General features: G+C 41.2%; 1 protein-coding gene across 2 annotated transcripts in view; it reads right to left on the reverse strand.

Moving 5' to 3' along the window:
• EDNRA (endothelin receptor type A) overlaps nucleotides 1–22,294 on the reverse strand; it is a gene marked incomplete at both ends in the record, with an annotated part of 42,754 nt that overhangs the window by 16,393 nt on the left and 4,067 nt on the right. The window contains one exon of one of the 2 annotated variants that reach the window (XM_084245156.1): nucleotides 5,704–5,831. The exons of the other annotated variant lie outside the window; for it this stretch is intronic. Coding sequence (XP_084101282.1) covers nucleotides 5,704–5,831 — 128 coding nt within the window. The remainder of the gene's footprint in view (nucleotides 1–5,703; nucleotides 5,832–22,294) is intronic. 2 annotated transcript variants of the gene reach the window in all.

Consider the following 22,294-nt stretch of genomic DNA (forward strand, 5'->3'; position numbering starts at 1 on the left):
ACTATGTGAGAGCAGCTCAACACCCAGCTGCTGCTGCCAGCTGCTCCAGGCATGTGAGCCTTGCCCCTCCTCCCCCAAGACAGGCGCAGCTGCCAGCTGAATCCACCAGGAGACCCCAGTCAAAGTGACAAGGAGCAGAACCTCCAAATTCTGGCTCCACATCATGGTAAGAAAGAAAAAAAAAAAAGGTTGTTATTTTAAACTGCTATGTTTTAGGATAGTTTGTTATATAAAAAAAAAATGAGGTAGCCTAAAGAACCAGACAACCGAATTAAGATAAAAGAATGAATAGCTCCCGGCGACCAGGGACAGACCCAACATGAGGCCCTGAGGTCTTCTGTCCCCCGGGTCTCCTGGCCCAGCCATTTCCTCCAAGGCTTCACTGTTGCCACGTGACTCCACGACAGCAAGGCGGAACCAAGTCTAAGTCTAAATAAAAATGAGGTCTTTCTGGAAGTCAGTTCTGTGCTCTTTAGATTAGGATAAACCATTGGGATTCTCAGTGAGAACCAGCAGTTATTGGCAACCACGGGCTAAAGAACTAACATCAGCTTTTGAGGTTGAGGCATATCAAATACAGTCGCCTTATTTATTAGGTCGTTGGAACTTTCCCAGGTTCCTGATTACATATCATTCTGGACTAGGTGTTAGAAGTGTTTTATCTTTTTTTTTTTAAATATTTATTTATTTGTACATACAAGAGATGGGGTACAGGCCAGAGGAGTGGGGAGGGGGCGGTGAGAGGATTCACCAGAGACAGCGGGGAACAGAACAGGCAGACTGACTGAGATACACTGGCTGAGGGGAGCAGTGGGCGAGACAGGAGAGGTCTGCTGCGCCATGTGGGTAGCTCCCTGCCCAGGGATTGAACTCAGGCTGCAGAGGCTGCGGACAGCTTCATAGGCTGTGTCTTAACCCCTTGAGCCACCAGGGAGGCCCAAGTTATATCTTTTTACAGCCTCCTTCCCCAGGCAACTTTAAGTGCAAGCTGGCTCTGTACCCAGATCTTGTTACTGGTCTGACTGCAGTCATCTTCCACTTTAAACACCACAGTTAAACTGCACAAAGAACAGCTCTGAATTCCCTTCCCCCCTCACGTCTCCCTGTTTTTTTCCATCCAAACTCCAATAATATATAAAGTGTGTTGCTTACAGCAGGCAGAAATATCTATTTTAATTATTGGTAATATATCATTATTCATATTTAGTTGGGAAAAAGTTCATTCATTTCACAAGGATACTGCCTTTGCATTAAAAAATGATTTCAGGGCCTCCCCGGTGGTGCAGCGGTTGAGTGCTGGGTTGCAAAGCTGCCCGCAGCCTCTGCAGCGCCAGTTCGATCCCCGGCCACAGGGCGAGGGTCCCGCATGGTGCGCAGACCTCTCCTGCCGCCCGCTGCTCCCCTCAGCAGTGTACTTCGGTCCTTCTGCCTGCTCTGCTCCCTGCTCTGGCTCTGGTGAATTCTCTCACTCTCCTGCACTTCTGACTGTACCCAGTGCTTATATAAATAAATAAACAAATAAATCTTTAAAAAAAAATGATTTCAATGATGAAGCTGAATGGGGGTTCAAATTTCTTTCTAAATTTTCTCTTTCTTCTGAGATTCCTGTTTTCTTTTCAGTGACTAAGGACATGAAATAAAAGTAAATAAATAAAAGTTGGACTGGAGGAGGAATTGGTGAAAAGATGAAATGAGACAAGCCCATAGTTGAAATTAATGAAAGTTCATCCACTCTGGAATGAATTAGATGCTTTCTTTTGCTGCTGGCTCACCTTAACCAGAGAAACAGGCTGTAGTGAGGAAGCTAGACCTTTTGTTTAATCTGACAGTATCCCACAGTCACTGAGCAATCTGTTCTGATGGAGCCTGATTCCATCCTTTATTTTTAAAAAGGAATTTGATATTCATATATCTGCACATCTAAATTATATTTAACATCCTTATCCATTTCCCTAACCTGGGTAAAAGATTGCTTTCAACTTTTTGCTGTAAACAATCTCGTAAAGAACATCTTCGTGTATAATCTTTGGGTTGTTTCTTTACAACAGATATTGTAATTACAAGGTCCAAGGGCAGACAAATTTGTAGGATTGTACTTCACAGAAGGGCTATTCAAATCTCTACTCCCACCAGACATTGAGAAACATGCCTTTAAATCAGAGTTTCTTTGATTATGTGAACATTATTCATGTTAATTAGTCATTTAAATTTCTTTGTTGATTTTTATATTCATACCCTTTGTATATGGATGTCTTAGGATTTTAATTACTATTTATTGGGCCTTTTAAACACCAAGAATAACCATGTGTTGTAGTTTTTGCTGCAGATATCTCACTGAACTTATCACTTTGTTTAGTTGTTTTTTAATTTTATGTCTATCTTAATTCTTTAAAAATTTTATCCTGAAATACACTTATAATTCCGACCATCATTTTTAATTTCAGAAAGCCTTTCTTTTTTTTTTTTTTTTAATTTAAGCATGTTTTTATTTATTTATTTATTTGTTTGTTTATACATGCACTGGGTACAGTCAGAAGCGCGGGAGGGTGAGAGAATTCACCAGAGCCAGAGCGGGGAGCAGAGCAGGCAAAAGGACCGAAGTACACTGCTGAGGGGAGCAGCGGGCGGCAGGAGAGGTCTGCGCGCCATGTGGGACCCTCCTCCAGTGGCCATGGAGCAGCCGGGGATCGAACTGGCGCCGCAGAGGCCGCGGGCAGCTTCGCAACCCAGCGCTCAACCTCTGCGCCACCGGGGAGGCCCAGCCTTTCTTTTTTGTGATCAAAAAGATATTACTCTATTTTCTTCTACTGCTTTATGGCTTGCATTTTAACATGCTTGAGCATGGTGGTTAAGAACACAGAAGACTTATATTTGATTATGGGCTCCTGTAGTTGGTAGCTGACTGGTTCCCATTAACCTCTTTCAAATCCTGCTTCCACATCTGTAAAATGGGGATAATTACAGCATATCATAAGGAGTGTTGTAAGCATTAAATGAGATAATTTTTGTATTTTTAATAGGGCCTCATACATACTAATATTCAATAAATTGTTATTATTGATATATAGCACAAGACTTCAGTGTCCTTTTTTTCCTCTACAACTATTTATTGATGGATCTTTCTCTGACCCATTATGCTCAGAGTGATTTCAGCCTCTCTTTCACACTTCTATATTGTAATATGTGTTTCTGGATTTCCCAATGATTTTTCAATGCATTTGTATTTGTGTATGCCATTTTTTTAAATATCACAGCTTTAGAATATTTATTTATTTATTTATATTTAAGAACTAGGGTACAGGCCAGATGCACAGGAGGGTGAGAGGACCCACCAGAGACAGAGCAGGGAACAGAACAGGCAGACTGACAAAATACACTGCTGAGGGGAGCAGCGGACACGACAGGAGAGGTCTGCTGCACCATGTGGGACCCTTGTGGCCGGCTGGGATCAAATCAGTGCTGCAGAGGCTGTGGACAGCCTCATTGCGCAGTGCTCAACTGCCTGTGCCACCAGGGGAGGCCCAGCTTTAGAATGTTTAACAATGTCATGTAGAAAAAGTGTGCATCTAAGACACATAATTATTTTTTAAATTGTTGTGATTATATCTCTTCCCCACATAGATTTTAGAGTTATATTTTAATAAAAACATTAATTGGATATCTTAGTGAGAAAATTGTTACGTCACTGAAAATGCATCTTGATAAATGCAGAAAAAATGGACACATTAGTAATGTCCTAGATATAATCTAAAGACTTCAGTTTTTAGACAACAGTACAAGGAGGAACGATGTTCTCGGGATGTTCAGAGCGGGCAGTTCACTGGTGAATACAATCCAGATTATAGATGCTTAGTTCTAAAGGTGATCACAATTAGCATCCTCTGTTATTTAATGAAGTGGAAATGATATGGTGGCTACCTATGGTGTGCAAATATTTCACGCCCTTAAAATCTGATAGGATGCAAAAAACCCTATGTAGACCTCAGGATTTCCTAAGAATGGCTGACAGATGGTGAAGCTGATTCTGATCCTTGTGTTTACCTTACAGTGACAGCAGCTTGGCCAACAGCATCACTGCACTTTAAATACTAGTGGAATTGTTTTCTGTGCTTTACTTTTGGGAATAAATTTCTTTTTAATAACACTACTAGACATTTTGTTTATTGTTTCACAGTTGTTATAGCCATAAATTTATAACAAGGATACCATTATAATTTTTAAGTACTAATGTTTAAGCATAACAGTTTTGGTCCTAAAAGTTAATTGTAAATGATAAATACCAAAATAGCTGCAAACACTAAATGTTCTTTAAGAAAGGGCAACTCTGGGCCTCCCCGGTGGTGCAGTGGGTTGAATGCTGCACCTTGAAGCTGTCCGCAGCCTCTGCAGCACAGGTTCGATTCCCAGCCAGCCAGGGAGAAACCCACATGGCACTAAAGACCTCTCCTGCCTGTCCCGCTGCTCTCCTCAGCAGTGTCTTCAGTCTGTCTGCCTGTTCTACTCCCTGCTCTGTCTTTGGTAAATTCTCTCACCCTCCTGCACCTCTGACTGTACCCCAGTTTTGTATTAATAAATAAATCTTTAAAAAAAAAAGAAAGCAAGACTCAAGCATTCTCTGAAAGATTGTCAAGAGTATGAAACAGAAAGAAATGGAAACCTTTTCTAAATTGTAGGAAAGTCAATTGAAAAGCACATTGAATAGCATGTGCAAAAGATTATAGTCAATGCAAAAGAGACTAAAGGAAGAATGTATCAGAAAGTTCCTAACTTCATTCTTTATAATTCGTGCATGGAAATTAGAAGGTGAAGAAAATAAAATCTAGAAGTTTATGGAGTTAAGGACTTCTTTTTTAATTAATTAAAAACAATTTTTCTTACATGATTGTAGTCCCCATAGTTATCCTGCCCCCCAAATCACCCATGAACAATCATCATATTCACTGGTGTTAATCCCTGTTCTGGTTTGCCCCACGCCTGCCCCTCCTTGGCTATATGCCTCAGCTCTATGGTCAGCTGCTACTTTTGACTTTTTCTTGACCTTTTGCTTGGTTTCTCTATATTCCACATATAAGTGAGTCCATCTGGTATTTATTTTTTTCCCAGAAGGGACTTTTCTTTAAAAAAGTCTTGACATCCATGTTTGAGGAATTTTCTGGAAAGACTAGAGACATTTGATGGATCTTTCAGAATTGAATCAAGGTGTGCCTTGATTATTTCTTTTAAAATCATGAAACATTCCAGGCATTCAAAAAAGCACAGACAAGAACCAAACAATGTTGCACACTTACCACTCAGCTCAGCTAATCCAGCCTTATAACTGTAGCTGAATGGTGTTTTCTTTAGTGCCATAATACATCTGCCATTGAAAGCACAGTGTCTGCATGTTCTAGAATCTCTTTCCAAAGTTCATTCCACCTAATATGTTCATTCTCCCTTTGTTGCCATCGGGATGCCCAGTGTTTGTAACTGGCAAATGTTCTAGGCACAAATCGTCTGAGCCAAAAATGGTGATCATTAGCCAGTGTGTAAGATAATTCTAAACAGAAGAGCAAGGCTGCTAATATTTTAGTCCACTTAAAACCAACTGGCCAAGGCACCAACTCTCAGAGCTCCTTGTCTTCGCTCTCCCCCTCCTTTCGTATGTGTGTGAGAAAAATGCTTTTCTAAACCGGACGAAAAAGTAAAAGGAAAGAAACACGTTACCTGTCGACGCTGAGCGCACAGAGATTGAGGACAGTGATCCCCACTGAGGACTTCTGCAAAAAGGGGAACAATTTGCAGAGGAACATGCCGAAGTCGTTGTGTTCGAAAGGCCAGCGCCCGGCCAGCAGCTGAAAAAGGAGACGCAGTGGTGAGAGATGGAGAGCTTGCTTGGGTACCTGCACACGTCTAAGTATGCCTCTGAGCTTCTCAGCGTCATTAGTCACTGTGCCTTCAGGTTAGCACGGTAGCCATAGAGTACTGTCATTACCACCATCATCATCACATATGTATTATATATGTCATCATATAGATATAACAATTGCTTATATATATGCATATATATAAATATATATATTTTTTCAAAGCCTCAGCAATATTTTATCTGGAAAGATATGGAGAATGAGACAAGTAATGAGATGAACCTTTGATCACACAACAGGAGGCAGCAAATGTTTAGATTTTGAAGCGAGAAGTGGGCAGCCATTGCTTATCAGTGTTTACTAAGTCATGAATTAAGCAAGTCATTTTCAACTAGTGGCCTTGGAACATTGTATTATCTCCTGACAAGCAGCCAGAATGCTGAAGGAGAGACCATGGAGAATACTGGGAAATGAAGTGACTTAGGACGCACTGACTTGAGCTACCCTGAATGTACCTTTTCCTCTGAATTTACTTACTGACTCTGCTTCAATAGCTGCAATACAAGTGGCTTATGTGTATTTAGGGTCCAACTTCCCTTTATCGTACTGAAAAATGTGGTTACTGTTTGTAGTATTTGCAGGCAAATCTATTATTTCATGCTGCCAGTGTAGAGCACCCTCTAGCGGCTGTGGTAAGTTGCACACAGCTCCCCAGTGACTGCTGACATGTGGCCCAGCAGGTCTCGTTCTGGAGCTCCTTCTTAAATGTTTAAAGCTCAGCTACCTAAAAGGGGGATGGCGGTCCCTGCTGAATTTATGGTGCCTTTCCAAGAGTAAAACACAGTATTGATTTCCTTCCTAGTTTTTGCTTAGTGACTCAGAATTTAAACTTGCTCTACTTAATAGGAAACACTATCCTACTCATTTGACAAACTTGTCTTTTGCTCTTTGCAAAGTACCCATTGCCATCGTAATTCTAAGCTGAGCTTCACCGTCTACCATTTTAAAAAGACTATGTGAGGTTTAGTTTTATGGTCAGTGTGGTCATTAGCATGAGTTATTGACGGAGGGTGGGGACTGTAGCTCATAGACACAAAATCAGAACCTAAGCATTCTGAGAATTTAGTAATAACCACACTCTTCTATAATTCTATTTTTTATGGCTTAGATTTCAGAAATTCCTTCTTCTTAGTCTTGTAGCAAGCTTTCATTTGTTTTGAAGTGTTTTCTAAAAAGAACTTTTCCTTTGATCCAATTCTGTCTCTGGCCTCCCTTTCAGTCCCACCAATGTTGGTTGGTGTTTTCTCAGAATTTCCAAATAATCTTTGTCCAAGGGTAACTGGTGGGCTCAGTACCCGAGAGCCGCCTTAAATACTGACCTTTCTCATGGAGCTAACAAATAATTACAGCCTTGCCGACTGCTGGTTATTAATGTTTGATGCAAGCAAAGGCATAAAACACAATTTCTGGGATGAATCACCACCTATAAAGAAAGGAAAATCGTAAAACTGCTTTTCATAGATTGAGAGTTTAGTACTTTGGTCCAGCATTGTATTTCTCCACAAAGACTACAGAGGTGTAATTAAAACATGTAGGAATTGTTTGTGGTGCACTTTGAATTGAGTAGCTGAACTGTTATGGTTGGTTCATTCCCCAAACAGGATCCTAAAATCCACATTGGGGTGAATTTCCCAATGCACAATCAAACGAGAGAAAAGGATGTTTCTTGCTTTACAAAGAAAACTGATGTCTCATGATAAGTGCTGAGAAAAATGATCTAGAAAACTCAACAACTGAGCATGTGTTAATTCAGACCCATCCAATTGCAATTGGATATTTTTTCCTTTTCCAAGCTTCCTTAAACTTTCAACTTCCTTGAACTTAAAGTAGGTTAGGTATAAAGGAAGGGCAGAAGGGAAAGAGATCATGGAATTGGTGATCAGTAAGCAAGATCACAGAATTGTCTTTGACACAATTAGGTTTTTGTTTTTGTTCAATGTTCCCCTACTGATTCTTCCTGGGAATTATAGACAAAGGGGAAAGATATCATGGAAGGAAAAATTTTCAGTACAATCATACTTTAGACTTAACCTGTGCCTGCTTCATTCTGAAAGGGTGTGTAGATAGTCATTTCTAAAAGATTGTATGAGGTTTAATTTCATGGTTAGTTGGTGGTGATTAACATGAGTCCATGGAATGAGAGTGGGAAACTTTCCCCCTCTCTGGAAAAGAGTCAGTTTTCTCCCTCTCTGGTTAAATATTCCTTTTTCAAGAGCCATCATTATTAATTCCCAATCTCAAGTGGGACCTGCATGTTAGTGCCTTTCATGGAACCAGTGTTGGAGTCATCTGGCATGCAGAGTCTTCTTTCTATTCTGTTTTAGCAATAAAACACATAAAAGAACAAAAATATTGAAAAGGCATAGAGAGAAGTTCATCTCTTATTTAGAAAAGACATTTTGAGGCTCCTGAAAGACTGTTGGAAGTCATCTTTTCTGTTATTTGCTAACAGTTAAAATTAAAAATACAATATATAAATGTTAAAAATTAAGCTGTACAAAAACACAATACAAGTGAGTTTCCCTTCCAATCAAGGTCCCTAAACTGCTTGCCCAAAGGCAACCACTGTTAATTGTTAATTGTGGTTTTTTTTTTCCAGCAAACTTCCTATGTACATTAAAGCATGTGTCCTTTTAAAAAAGACAAGTGGGAACATATGGAGATAATAAAGGCTATTTGATCTTTTTTTAGTATTAGTAATGGTATTACAGACCATTATGATCTTTTTTCTAGAATACTTCTCTGGGAAGTATTTCTACTGACTAATTAAAAGGTTTTGATTTTAGAGGCATGTTAATGAACCAGTTTAGACTGGGTTAGGAAAAGATAAGTTAGTATTTAGACTAAACCTAAGACCATGGCAGAAGAACTACTTGACCTTGTGAATGTTAACACGCTCTTCTCAATTCAGTGAAAGAAAAACCAAACTAGGCTGACAGACTGATAAGTCGAATTAGTCCAAAGGCTTAATCTGGCAGCTTGGAGCAGTCATAGCTTATTTTTGTGAGTATTTATAGTTTCTAAAGACTTCTCACAGTACCTGATGCATTTTGGGTGTAGAATAAATGAATGTTTCCAACACGTTAGGACAATATATTTTGAAGTTAGTCCCAATTATGCCCTGAAAACACATTCATCTCATAATTTACTTTCTATTTAAAAGTTGTTTATCTATAGTCCAAAGTCCACTTGACCCTTGAACACGGATTAGGCATGCACAGGTCTGCCGACACCATTTTTTCCCTACCTCTGGGTTCTGCATTCTTGAGCTCAACCAACCTTGGCTCTTGGATGAAGAACTAACAAGAAGAGACTTGAGCATTGTGGATTCTGGTGTGGGGGCATGGGTTCTGAAGCTAATCCCTGCAGAGACCAAGGAATGACTACAGGGAAACTTGGGGGGAGACAAAATTATGCTTGGATTTTCACAACTGTAGCATTTCCTCTCTGTGTTGAAAGGAGACTGTGCACCTGCCAGCTAGCTTTTTTTTTTAAATATTTTATTTTATTTTATATAATTCTTACATCATTTTTCATTTTTGCACAGTGTATGCATTTTCATTTTGGTTCTATTCCTCATACAATTCCCACCCCCCTGATTTTGGCCCTGACCCCTCCTCTTCTCCCTCCCCCGCCCCCACGTATTGTGTCTCTGGTTTATAGTTGTTTGTTGATTTTGATTTTTCTTTATTATAATTAGTCTTTTTCCTCTGCCAGCTAGTTGTGAGGAGTGGAGGTGCAGAGTCCAGGTGGAAGAGGGACTGCCACAAGCCCCTTCCTGGAGACCTCTCACTTTCAGCTGTGATGAGACAGCGCCCGAGCAGCACTCAGAGGGGATGCCCATCCTGTGATCTGAGTGGGCACCATGTCCTCACCTCCTGCAGTGGACCACAGAGAATCCCCCACAGAGCAATAACACAGGCAGGGAAGGGGCACTTGCACGTGCCGTTTTAGTGGAGGACATTCACCTTAGTCCAGCCTAGGGGGCTTTGGGACATCCTGCTTTGGGATTTAGTCATTCTAAAACATGGGAGCTTATCAGTGTTTCGTGTGGTATAAATCCTTAGGCAAACCTGGCTTATACAGGCTTAAAAATGCATTCTACTTTATCGTGTTGATTTAACACCATCTAAAGCAGCCACACATACACAGTCTTGTATTGCTTAACGATGGACCTCATAAGTGATGGTGGTCTCCACGGGCTAGACCACATGGGCCGAGTGTGTAGACTAGACCATGTAGGTTTGTGTACTGACACTCTATGGTCAATAACAGCATTGCTTAAAGGCGCTTCTCAGGGTACCTGTCATTAAGTAACACCTTCTACATTCATTCGTGCCATGCAGTGGTGCTTTTGTTTTCAGGTGGTTCTCAGGGACTTTATATTTCAGGTCCTTTTCTCTTGGGCAAATAGCCTGATTCATCATGGGAGGTTGAGTTATTTTTACTTTACACTGAATGCTCTCTGGTTGTTTAGCTTTGATTGTTCTTTAGTCCATTCTACATCCAAAGTTCATCAGTAGGAGCCCCGCAGAGAGGGACTTCTCAGTGTGTCTGTACACTGGAAAGATTTAGGAAGCATTAAAAGCTCCCAGTGCCTGGGCTGTATGTCCTTGAACTATGTGCTGATTTCAGGGTAATTTTACTGCTCTCTTCACACCCATACCCCTGGCCCAGGGGGCATCTGGCAATGTCAGGAGGCATTTTTGGTTATTACAACTAACTAGTAGGGAGGATACTAGTATCTAGTGGGTAGAAGCCAGGGATGCTGCTAACCTTCCCACAACGCACAGGGCAGGCACGCAGTGAGGAGTCAGCCGGCCCCATGGCAGTGGTGGTGAGGCTGAAAACCCTGTCCTAGCTCAATGAAACCTGAATCTTGGGGGGGGGGGGTGAAACCCAAGCCTCAGTAGTTTCTAAAGCTCCTGGGTGATTCCAATGTGCAACTGAGGCTGAGCCCGTGTCCCCACTATGGTCCTCTCACTTGCATACACAGAAGCCCCTGGAGGGCAGGTCATAGCAGAATGCTGGGCCCCACACCCACAGTTCCTGACTTGGTGGGACTAAGGAAGAGGGGCCTGTGAATCTGCATTTCTAAAACAGCTCAGGTGATGTGCAGATGTTGCCTCTGATGACATCTGACAACCACTCCTGTAGGAGCAGCAAAAGCCAAAACTGACAGCCAGACTATGGGGGAGGAGCAGAAAAAGTGCCCAATGTAAACTTAAGAAATCAAAAATAATAATGGTTGGTCATTCCTTACCCCTCAACACTCGTCCCTAAAGGCATTGGCAGACAGAGGTAGTTCAGTTATGAGAACTGACTGGTACAGCAGCTCCTCCTGATGTTGTTCGCCAAGTATCCTTTTGTTATAATATTGAAGAGAGGGAAAAAGAATGGTTTCTAGAGGGGCCGCTGTCTGTGGGGAGCCTGCAGCTCTCCCCATTTCTGGCTCGGTTTTCTCTGGGACTTCAGTTTCCTCCACCACTTTCCAAAGATGTGCACCTGGGGTCACTGGCATCTCCCAGAGAGTGAGGGTGGGCAGGGTGCTCTGAGCCTGGGACAGGAGGGTGTCCTGCCCGGGCTGGGACCCGCCTGAGCTGCCAGGAGCTGCTCCAGCCACCCCCACCCTGATCTGGAATAAGCGGTTTGGAAAATGAATGGAAAAAACTGATAGTTTAATATAAAAAGTGCTTTGGGTCTTTATTTGGAAGTTTGGTGATATTTTGGGGACTGGAAATATGCTGGAGGAACTCAACTCCTGTTCATATCAATTAGCCTATGGTCAAGTTGGTTACCATAGACATCATTTTGCAAATCACAGATACTAAGGATATGCTTGGCTGCATTAAGGCAGGCTTTGCTGCTTTGGCCTCATGTTGTAGCCTGTGGTCCCAGCTACCTGGCACTGCAAGATGAAGCTGCTCTTTCCTTAAATTCAAATTAGGTAGTGAACTCATAGGGCTTAGGTTCAAGTTCAAGATTTAGTGGATAGTAACTCTGTAGCCTTGGATAAGTCGCTTTTCTGTTATTTATTAAATGGTGGTTCTCATACTTGCCATGTGGCATGAAGACCACTTGGGAGACCCCAAGGGGGCGATGTATACGAAGAGTACACACTGCACAAATGCCGCTACTTTGAACTGCTGTAGTTTGTCATCATAAATGGAAAGGTCCTGTTAATGCATGACTTAATAAAAAAAAAAAAAGAAAATATAAGCGAACCTACCCCTTTTTAGTCATTCCAGATGTTACTAGCCACTGCCGCTCAATGCTATTATTTGGACATTATTTTGGTTATTGTCATGGCATCTTAATAAAACTAGTGGCACATTTTCCTTTGTGCTAATTTTCCTTCCACTCCATCCGGTGGTGAGGCTGAGAGATTATTCTTCTCCCCTTCACTCACCCCACCCATCCCGAGTAGAAATGAGAGATTTATGAGACTAGTCTGTTACGGCTGGGAGCTTCAAAGTGTATTAAATATTTTCTTCCCCTCAATATGATTTTTGTAGTGTCACTGGAATCGGATATAATGACCCAGCTACCAGTCTTCAAAAAGTAGGGTTCTGGGTTCTTCTTCTTTCTTGCTGGGGAGAGGCTGGGATGGAGAAATTGCAGCACAGTCAAATCAATAGTAAACAAAAACCCCTCCCTACCATGCAGACTGAGATGATTATAAGGCCTTGATGTCTAGGACAGGCCTTGAATGAGAACAAGAGCCCCGACTATTGCAAATCTCAAATCAGATTCAATAAAATAAATAAATCACTTCGCGTGACTGAGGCTGGAGTTTGCTCTCCCATCGGGCATTAATTGCTTCAGGATTGAGGCAGAGCTTTCCTAGAAATAAATGAAATAGAAACCATGGCTTCTACCCCATCCACCCCATCAACAGGCCCCCCTCCACTGCCTCCTGAGTAGCCCCAGATTTGGGGTGTAAGACAGATGCAGAGCGGAGCAGTAGTGTTGTGAATGTCCTTGACTTTGGCACTGGGTGACCTTGGTGACGTGGAGGCGGTTGGGACCAGAGAGACACTCCTTTTTAATTAAAGCAAATGACTTGACATAGTTAAGTGCGTGGGCCCTGAAGCTCGACTCTCGGGGCGGAACTGAATCTAAACTCCACATGTTCCTGACCGCGTGACCTTGGCATGTTGGTTGACCTTGCTGCTTCCCCGCTTCCTCCTCTAAGAAATGAAGATAATGATGATTACAGATGTCCCCTGCTCACTGAAAGGAGAACTTTCTATTCGGTATAATTTGGTAGATTATTTTCTGGGATCTGGGGACACTGTTACTGTGAATGTATGTGGAAAAATCTGTGAGTAGTTTCTAACCGAAAAAATAACTCACCAAGTAGGAACACTGTGCTTTCAGACGGGGGGAGGGACCTGCATTGTGGACAGGGGAGAAGCCCCACTAGACAGGGCTCTGTAGAACTAAGAACCCAGGAAAGTGAGCTGCTCGCCCAGCCTATGCTTATTCCTCTCACCCCTTTGTCCTGTTTTTCCACTGAGATCATGACGGCGGGTCATGATGGTGGCGGATGGCACAAGCACAAAGACCCCGCTCTCAGGAAACTACCAGCTGGAAGCAGAACATAAATAATAGTTCCAAAACGCTGTCAGTGATATTTGCTGAGAACCCAATGGGAGAGGCCTGGGGCACCCTGGCAGGGAGGATGGGTGTGGGACCCAGCTGCTCTGTCCTCGGGCACAAGTTGGCCAAGGTCGTGCTCCTCAGCAAAAACGGGACATGAGAAGAGACCCGATGCCCAAGGGCTGGCGTGAGCATGAGGTGAATCCACGCACTCAAAGCTCTTCGAGCAGGGCCTGGGGGTCGTGTGCTGCCAATGATGGCATCTGAGGCCCGTCCTCGCCTGCCCTGCTTCTCTGCAAAATCCTGAGCTTGTAGCTACCACTTGCTACTACGTCCTTCACCATCGAACATTCAGTGTTGCGGATTTTGCTGAGGTCTTAACTTTTTCAAATCTGATGTTAATAACAACCAGGTGGAGTAGAAGGAACAAAAGGAGGAAAATTGGTTTGTAAAACCAGAGTTCCAGGGCTACGAAAGTTTTTTCCTTGGAGGGCAGATTGCTCACCCAAGATATGAGGTTATTTTTCCCAGTAGTCTCTGTCACCTAAAGGCTAACAATGAATAAGAAAAGGTCTCTTTTTAATAACTCTGGTTGCTGCGAGGATGCCAGCGTTGACGCCAGGGACTTGAGCCTTGTATTTTGCAGGCATCAAACCAAAGGCCATTGGATGAAGAAGGATAAAACGTCTCTAAAACAGACAAGTGAAAGGTACCGCGTATTGAGTATTGAAATTACACAGGTTCGTGTCAAATGTATGTGCCAGTGCTTGACGATCTAATTCCTAAAGGAGGGAAGATTTATGCTGGGAAGAAAGAACCCCGACTTTTCCTGAAGGGAGACTAAATTCCACTCAGCTGCTGTGAATGGAGTCTTACATTTTATCCTAACAAAGGACAAAGATAGTTAATTACAGAAAATAGTTGCTCTGACCCAGACACACGATGAAGGCTCTGAACTTAATGAAAAAGTTTTATGGTTAGTTTTAATCAGCAGTTTCAGGGGTAATACGTGCTAGTACTTATTTAAACAAGACAGGCCGGCAAACCCAAAGCAGAACAAAACAAATCAAAGATCCCACATAATAGACTTAGGCAGGAGTCCCCTAAAGCTTATCAGAAGCTGGTAATAAGGAACAAAATGGGCAAACCAACGGCGTGTTTGAAAGCATGCAACTTATTTAATGATTGAATATATAAACTCATCAGAAGTGGAGTTAGGTCTTCATCGTAAGGTATGTCATGTGGTCACAATTACCCTGTGTGGGGATGGAAACAATGACCCCACAGCGATGTGGCATGCGGCATGGAGAAACAGTGCCATATGTGTCTGGGGGTGGGGGCAAGAGAGAATGCAATTAATGTGGAAGCTGGCGGGTGATAGTAGGTAAGGTTGGGGTGACTTTGAATATTGAATAACAGAATTCATCAGAAAATAACATTTCACAATTTCCAGTAGCTGAAAAGCAGCACTGTCATAGTTCATGCACGAAAGTTTTAGAAGTCTGCTGTCTTCTCGGAAATGCTGTGTATGGGACAGAGTGTATTAAAGTCCCAAAAGTTATATTTGATGCAAAGAGGGGAGAATGGGAACACACTGATGGGGAAGTGAGAGATACTGGCTTCCAGCTCGAGTCCTGCTGAAAATCTTTGACCTCTGCTCAATGAGAAATGGTGGACTAAAACTACGTCTCCAAATTTACAGACTCTCTCCATTCTCTGCCAGTTCGTCATGGGTATTTTTTTAAAATCATAATTCTAGTCTGTAACTGGTTTATATAATTAACTCCATTTATCCCTAACTTAAGTCCTTCACGTCGCCATATAGGATTCATTTTGTTGTCATATTTTTTTATCTTTGTCATCAATGAGTATGTTAGCCCTTTATGTTTTTTTCTACCCCAAAGGACTAAGAATGTCAGAACCTGTAGCTTGAAGGCTTGAGACTATTTATTTACCTTAAATCTATGAACAGTATTTTATCACTCTCCAGGGAAAAGCTAAAATATATAGTAAATTTGCCAAGTGACCTGCAAACATCATTCTGTAAATATAATCCTAACTATATATAAAATGTAGGAAAAAAAAGTAGGTGACTATTTTAAGCTTACAGTTTAGCTCAATTATAAATAATGATGTAAAATTAAGGCTTTAATATAAGTTTTGAAAATTAGCTTGGTAATATTTTATATATCAGTTATGGTTATGCATTTATTGTCAATGTCTCAAGAGAACATTTTTGTACTAGACAAGAACAGTAGCTTTGAGTCTAGTTTAACTTCTAGCCTTCTGATATGATATATGATATATTAAGTGTAAGTATGTTTATTTTTAATATTGTTGTTTTTAATAAATGATGTTGGAACAATTGGATATGCTTGCTTATGCAAAAAAAAAAAGAAAGAACTTAGACGCTTACTTAACATCCTACATAGAAATTATTATTATTTTTTAAAAGATTTATTTATTTATGCATATAAGAGCTGGGATACAGGCCAGAGATGCAGGGGCTGAGAGGATTCACCAGAGACAGAGTGGGGAGTAGAACAGGCAGACTGACTGAGACACACAGCTGAGGGGAGCAATGGACGAGATAGGAGAGGTCTGCTGTGCCAATGTGGGTAGTTCCCTGACTGGCCGGGGATCAAACTCATGCTGCAGAGGCTGTGGATTGCTTCAGAGTGCGGTGCTTAACCCCTTGCACCACCAGGGAGGCCCCTACACAGAAAATAATTGTGATCATAGATCTAAGTATAAGAGTTAAAAATATAAAACTTCGAGTGAAGCATAGGTGAATTCTTGGGTGTAATTTTAGGCTTAGACAAGGATTTCACAGATATGTCAGAAAAATGATCCATTTATATCCCTACATCATATACAGTGTTTTAAACCATTGTTACCTTAATGCAAAATGATACAATTTAAAAAAGATAAAATGAAATTAGTACTATTAATGAAGTTCCATGTTCAAATGGTTGTGAATTTAATGGAACCATTTCACAAAAAGTATACTTTGTTTTCAAAAAACAAGTTTTTAAAAATTGAGAATTTGGGGGCCTTCCCGGTGGTCTAAAGGTTAAATCTCAGTGCTATCACTGCCAAGGCCTAAGTTTGATCCCCAGCCAAGGAGCTAACCCACATGGTGCAGCAGAACTCTCCTGCTTTGCTCGCTGCTCCCCTCAGCAGTGTATTTCAGTCAGTCTGCCTGTTCTGTTCCCCACTCTGTCTCTGGTGAATTCTCTCACCTCCATCCCTGCACCTCTGCTCTGCAGCCCAGTTCTATGCAAATAAATAAAAAATAAATTGAGAATTTGTGACCCCTTTTTGAAATATCAGTTGACTCACGTTCTAAAATTCTCAAAGGTCTTGATGCTTTCACATCCCCTTTGTAGTTCCTATGCATCTGGTAATCTCCTAGGGAGGAAAGTCTAGAAAGGCACCATTTAATTTTATCAATAAAATCTGATATTTCACCCATAGCGAAACCATGGCTAGACTTTTACACTCATTTTTCTGTATCACATTCACAGACAAGTTTCCCATCCTTTTCAGTGATAACTAGGGACACCCATTTGGTAAAATGTGTTTCTCTGAGCATCCGAGCAGATGTATGTGTTTCGGCAAGAGTTCCATCAAAGGACTCAACCTTACTTTTTGGTTTACTTTAAAATTTTTCTGGCTTCCTTCTGCCTTGGCCTCACCAACATGACAATGAGTGTAGAACACACAAATCTGTGGACCAGATGTTCCAAAGCAGCCTGCAAGATTTGCAACAGAAAGCATATTCTGGAGCTCAATTTCTGTATCATACACATTTTCCTTTATAGTATGTTACTTGTGTCTTAAATAAGCAACTAAAGAAGCCAATGGATTTAATGGGGGAGAGAAAAGGAAATGACTTCTTTGAACACAGTCTTTGAAAATATATTTCTGTACCAGCGATGACATTTTGGTAACTTTCAAGTTTGCCTTACATGGTGGTATGTGGAAAAGATACTGTTTAGCAGCCTAGCTAACGACTTGGTCTCTGAGCTCAAACAGGATCCCGATTGCTAGTGGTGTGACCCTGAAATCCCTTCAGCACTGTACCTCAGTTTATTCATTTTTAGAATCCAGGCAATAGAAATGCACTGTAGGTTTGTTGTGAAGCTCGAGTGAGTTAGCTTGGCATGGAGTACATGCCAGTTAAGCATGGGATAATACTATTCTCATGTTATACATGGTATATGGACAATTTAAGACTGCATATTTTCCCTTCATTGATTTTGGAGGAGCTTCTCAACACAGTAGTGAGAATCCTCCTATAAAATTATAAACCAGATCATGGCATTCATGTGCCCAAAACCTTCTAGATGCTTCCTCTACTGGAAAAAAAAGCTAAAGGCTTTTTGTAGGTAGGCCGACCATGTTTTCTGGTTTATCCAGGGCAGTGTTGGGTTACGTCTATTATCCAAATGCTGCTATTGAGAGTCTCCTTTCATGCTTGAAAGTATACTACTTTGGACAATAAGTTTTATGGCTGCTGTACTATTTGACCCTTTGTTATCTGCCTCCCCCCATCTCCTGCTCTATCCCCATATCCCTGTGACCTCATATACCACCCGTCTCTCACTTTCACTCCACTGCCTTGACCTTTCTGCTGTTCCTTTCACCCTCCAGGCACATTCCTGCCAGGGCATTTGCACTTGCACTTTCTACTGGCAGAGTGTTCTTCCCTTAGACAGCATGGCTTGCTCCTTCATCTCTTTTAAGTATTTTTTTTTTAACTGTCACCTTCTTTTGAAGCCTTTTTCAGCTACCCTTTCTACAATCAGTGTCTTCTCCCTCTTCTTTCTATTCATCTTCCCCAACTCTCCTTAGTACTTAACTTACATATTATATATCTTCTTTTCAACTTGCTTATTGTCTCGTTCTATAGAATGTAAGCTCCAGGAGGGCAAAGCTCCAGTTTATATTAAGAGCTAAATAAATATTTGTTGAATGCAAAGTGAAAAGCATTTAGAGAAGAACCGAATGTAACTGAGTAACCCCAATGGCCAGCCAGTCGCCATTCTCATTACCTTCGAATATAACATTTGATCTAAAATAGCAGAACCCCATGTGTGTTATAAGAAGCATGATTTGACTATCTCCTCTGATTAATGCTATTCTCCAAGTAAGTTGTCTTCAAAGTTGTGATAGCAAGTGATGTCAGACTCTTAGAGATGTTTCAATACTAAAAAGTGATCTCTAAGTTTGTACAAAAATAGCACGAAATTATGAACACTAAATTATGAAATTAAGAAAGTGTTTATATGAATACTCTGAGGGCACACCTGATTTTGGCTCCCCAGCCCAGGAACACTGAGACTTCAAACCTTATAAACTGAAAGAAGCATTTCAAAGTTGTGATTTTGTAAAACTGTTGATGTTCAAATTTAAAAATTAGGCTAATAATACAAATGAATACTGATCCATACTTATGCTTAGTTCTATTGTGAAATTTAATTTCAGCTATTAACTTTCTAAGGTAGGAAAGTTTTTCCAAGAAAAACTAAACCTAGTTAAAAATAAATTTGTTACTATAGAAAACAGTGATTCTAACTCCCAGGAGATATGGTAGATCCAGAAGGCAGTTGTAGACTTTCTGGAACTAGACCAAATTTATTTTGACAGGATTTCCTAGAACATTCCTTATTTAACCACTCTAGCCTTACAATCAACTTCAGAGAGTAAACTTGGTTCCCCATCCCCATTCACTTTAGTTTACACACTTTTTATTTCAACTGTATAAACTGTGTATGATAATAAAGGAGTGATACTCAGATCCTAGCAACTCATAAAGACTAAACAAGTACTTCAAAACAAAATAGCCTAGAACATTTGTTTTTATTGATCAGATGCTGGAATCAGTGAATCTTTCTCTCTCCCCCCCACATATATAATATATATTATATATATGAAATGTAAAAATTCTCTTTCTCAAAAGTAACACTTCTATGTATCATCCATTTTATGTTAAACTTAGAATAAGCACGCTCTTCCCTGAGCTGAGCTGTCGGATGGAGGACTGTCATGAGCCTTGACGCTTTTCCATCTCAACACCTTCCTGATCATAATGGAAAGAAACTCAGTCCCCCTCCTTAGCCCTGGGAACAGTCTTGCAGTTCTGGACGGTGCCATTCCCCATCTCTGAAATGAAAATAACTGCTGTGAGCCAAACACCGAGGGTTAGCTGCGTAACCTCACATGAGAACAATTATTTAACGTGGCCATGAGAGAAAGCGATGAGGTTCCCAGGCACAGGAGACGGAAGTCAGAAGGGGAGCTGGAGAGGGCTCTGAAGCCTTTCCAGACAGCAACTTCCTCAGAACAAACAGCAAAGTGGGTAATAAATTTATCACTGTCATCTTATATGTACATATATTCTTAAATCAGCTGGTTAGCAAAAGGAACTTTTGCAATCCACCGTGTCCTAGCAGTGCCAGAAAATCAACCTATTTTCTATTCTTGAAAGAGCCAATAAAATCTCATGTGATCTGAAGTTCATTTCAATGTTCCAAATGGTGGATTTACTATTTCAGTCGAAATGACAGTGATAACGATGCCCAAAGAATGCATATCGCACAGAAATCCTGGAAAGTGACTATTCAGTTGGTTGTGTGTGTGCGCGCGCGCACGCGTGTGTGTGTGTGTGTGTGTGTGTGTGTGTGTGTGTGTGAGAGAGAGAGAGAGAGAGAGAGAGAGAGAGAGAGCAACAACACAGTGTCTGGACAGAGGAAGGGAGCTTTTGACAAGAGCAACAGGGAAGGGACGCAATCTTGTTAGAGCTGCTCTGCTTTGCAAATCTTTCTCTCAGGTGTTTGGAACTTGAGACATTCTGACACGCAGAGAAAAAAGTAGACATTCACTCTACTCAAAGAACAAATGTACCTTTAGAGCTGGAATTTCATGGGAGCACACAGTGATAAATGAGAAAGATGGCAGCTTGCCTCAAGGAACTTGGGGCCGAGTGGGGTTGACAGGCTCTGAATGGGCAAATACAATAGAGTGTGTGTTCAATGCTATTGCAGGGTTAATAGATGGTGTCGTGAGAAAGCACTAACCCAGACTGGGTCGTGGATTATTTGCCAGATGAATTGATGTTTAAGCTGAAATCTGAAGATTAAAGTTAGATAAGCCGGAAGAAGCATCAGGGGAGAATATCCCAGGTAGAAGGATCATCTTGAGGTTCTGAAATAGACTGCAGAAGCAGGAGTAGATAGAGAAGAGTGTGAAGAGAGATGCAGTGGAGAGAAGGCGGGGTAGAGAGATTTAAGAATAAAACAGCTGGCTGGGAAGCCAGGTGCCAACAGGAGGTTGCCATCTTGGACAAGGAAGCATGTCCTCTCTTAACATTCAGGGAGGACAGTCTTTATGTTTAATTTCATGATCTCAGCACTATTACTGCATCACATGAGAAGGTTGGTATTAATTTGCATGATGATGGGTAAAAAGGGAAATACACCCTTGATGGAATTTGGTGGGTAATATCAACACTGGGAAAGAGTATGTACAGATCACAGACAATGTCCTGTGCTTTGTCCTTAAAGAAGAATGAAGAATCCCTGACAAATCATTTTTAATGAAGAATCCCTGACAGATAATATCATCATCATCTTCATTGTCCTCATCATCACAATATTTTGAAGGTCTCAGGGCACTCTGATTAGAAGTTAATTTCACCAACAAAGACCTTAATCAATCAAAGAAAACCATATCAATAAATATTTATTGACTACTTCTATATTGCATACCATCTAGAAATTGTGGCAATTTATTTCTGTGACAGAAGTGCCCTAAGTGACTTGACATGTCGCGAATGACTTTTGTGTGGCTGTCCCTACAGGAAGAACCCCAGTTGCATAAGATGTCAAAGGCTGTGTGAATATGGAGATAACTGGCTCTGGGTGAACTTCTCTGGCTTGCACAGCGCTCAGATCTTCTGCCAGAACAACATATTGGGAGTCTTGACTTTCCATTGCAAAATAGTCCTGATAATTTCATACTGAAATTATGTTTGTTTATTTTTCATTGTTGTCTTTAACAAGAAGTGGTTGCTTGGAGTGCCCTGGATTAGTAATCAACACTTAGTTACTGGATTCTTTCACTGACTGTTCAGCTTGTTCTTGCAAATCTGCTTTCCCCCATGTGCTAAATGATTCATGAGATTATGTTCATACCTTGGTGTGGTGTTGAGAGGGAGAAGAATTATACTTCTGTATATAATGGAAACCCTAGAAGTAATGTTTGTGTATGGATGAGCCAAGACATGGCGCCATGTGCTTTCAGGATAACAGCTTATCCGTGTGTGCGCACAGATACACCCATAAATCATTCAATTATTCACCTAAGTATTATCTGTGGCATCAATTGCCTGCTGTGCATGGCAGAGATTTCTGTGAAAAGCCATGGAACTCAACACCGCCCTTCTTCCCATGGACACTATTCTAAACACCTTTAGTTCTCTCCTATGTGGACTTCCCCACATTCCTGTTTCCACTTAAGAGAGCAAGGTGTGTTTATGGACATATCTGTGTACACATCCGGGTAGAAGTGCACAGGCAGCATGTCTTGGCCCACCCAGCAGCAAGACATCACCCAGGGCTTCTACACTATTCAAATTATAATCCATCTTCTTGGAGCCGAGCATGAAGGAATAAACAGAACCTCATCAATCATTAAAGAATATAATTGCTAATGTCTATACTTCTATATTGTCATTTAGTAATTGGGGGTTATTTTTGCCTCTAAACTCAGATATTTTAATTATT

This window comes from Talpa europaea (assembly GCF_964194135.1).
Source record: "Talpa europaea genome assembly, chromosome: 10".
Taxonomy (NCBI): Eukaryota; Metazoa; Chordata; class Mammalia; order Eulipotyphla; family Talpidae; genus Talpa; species Talpa europaea.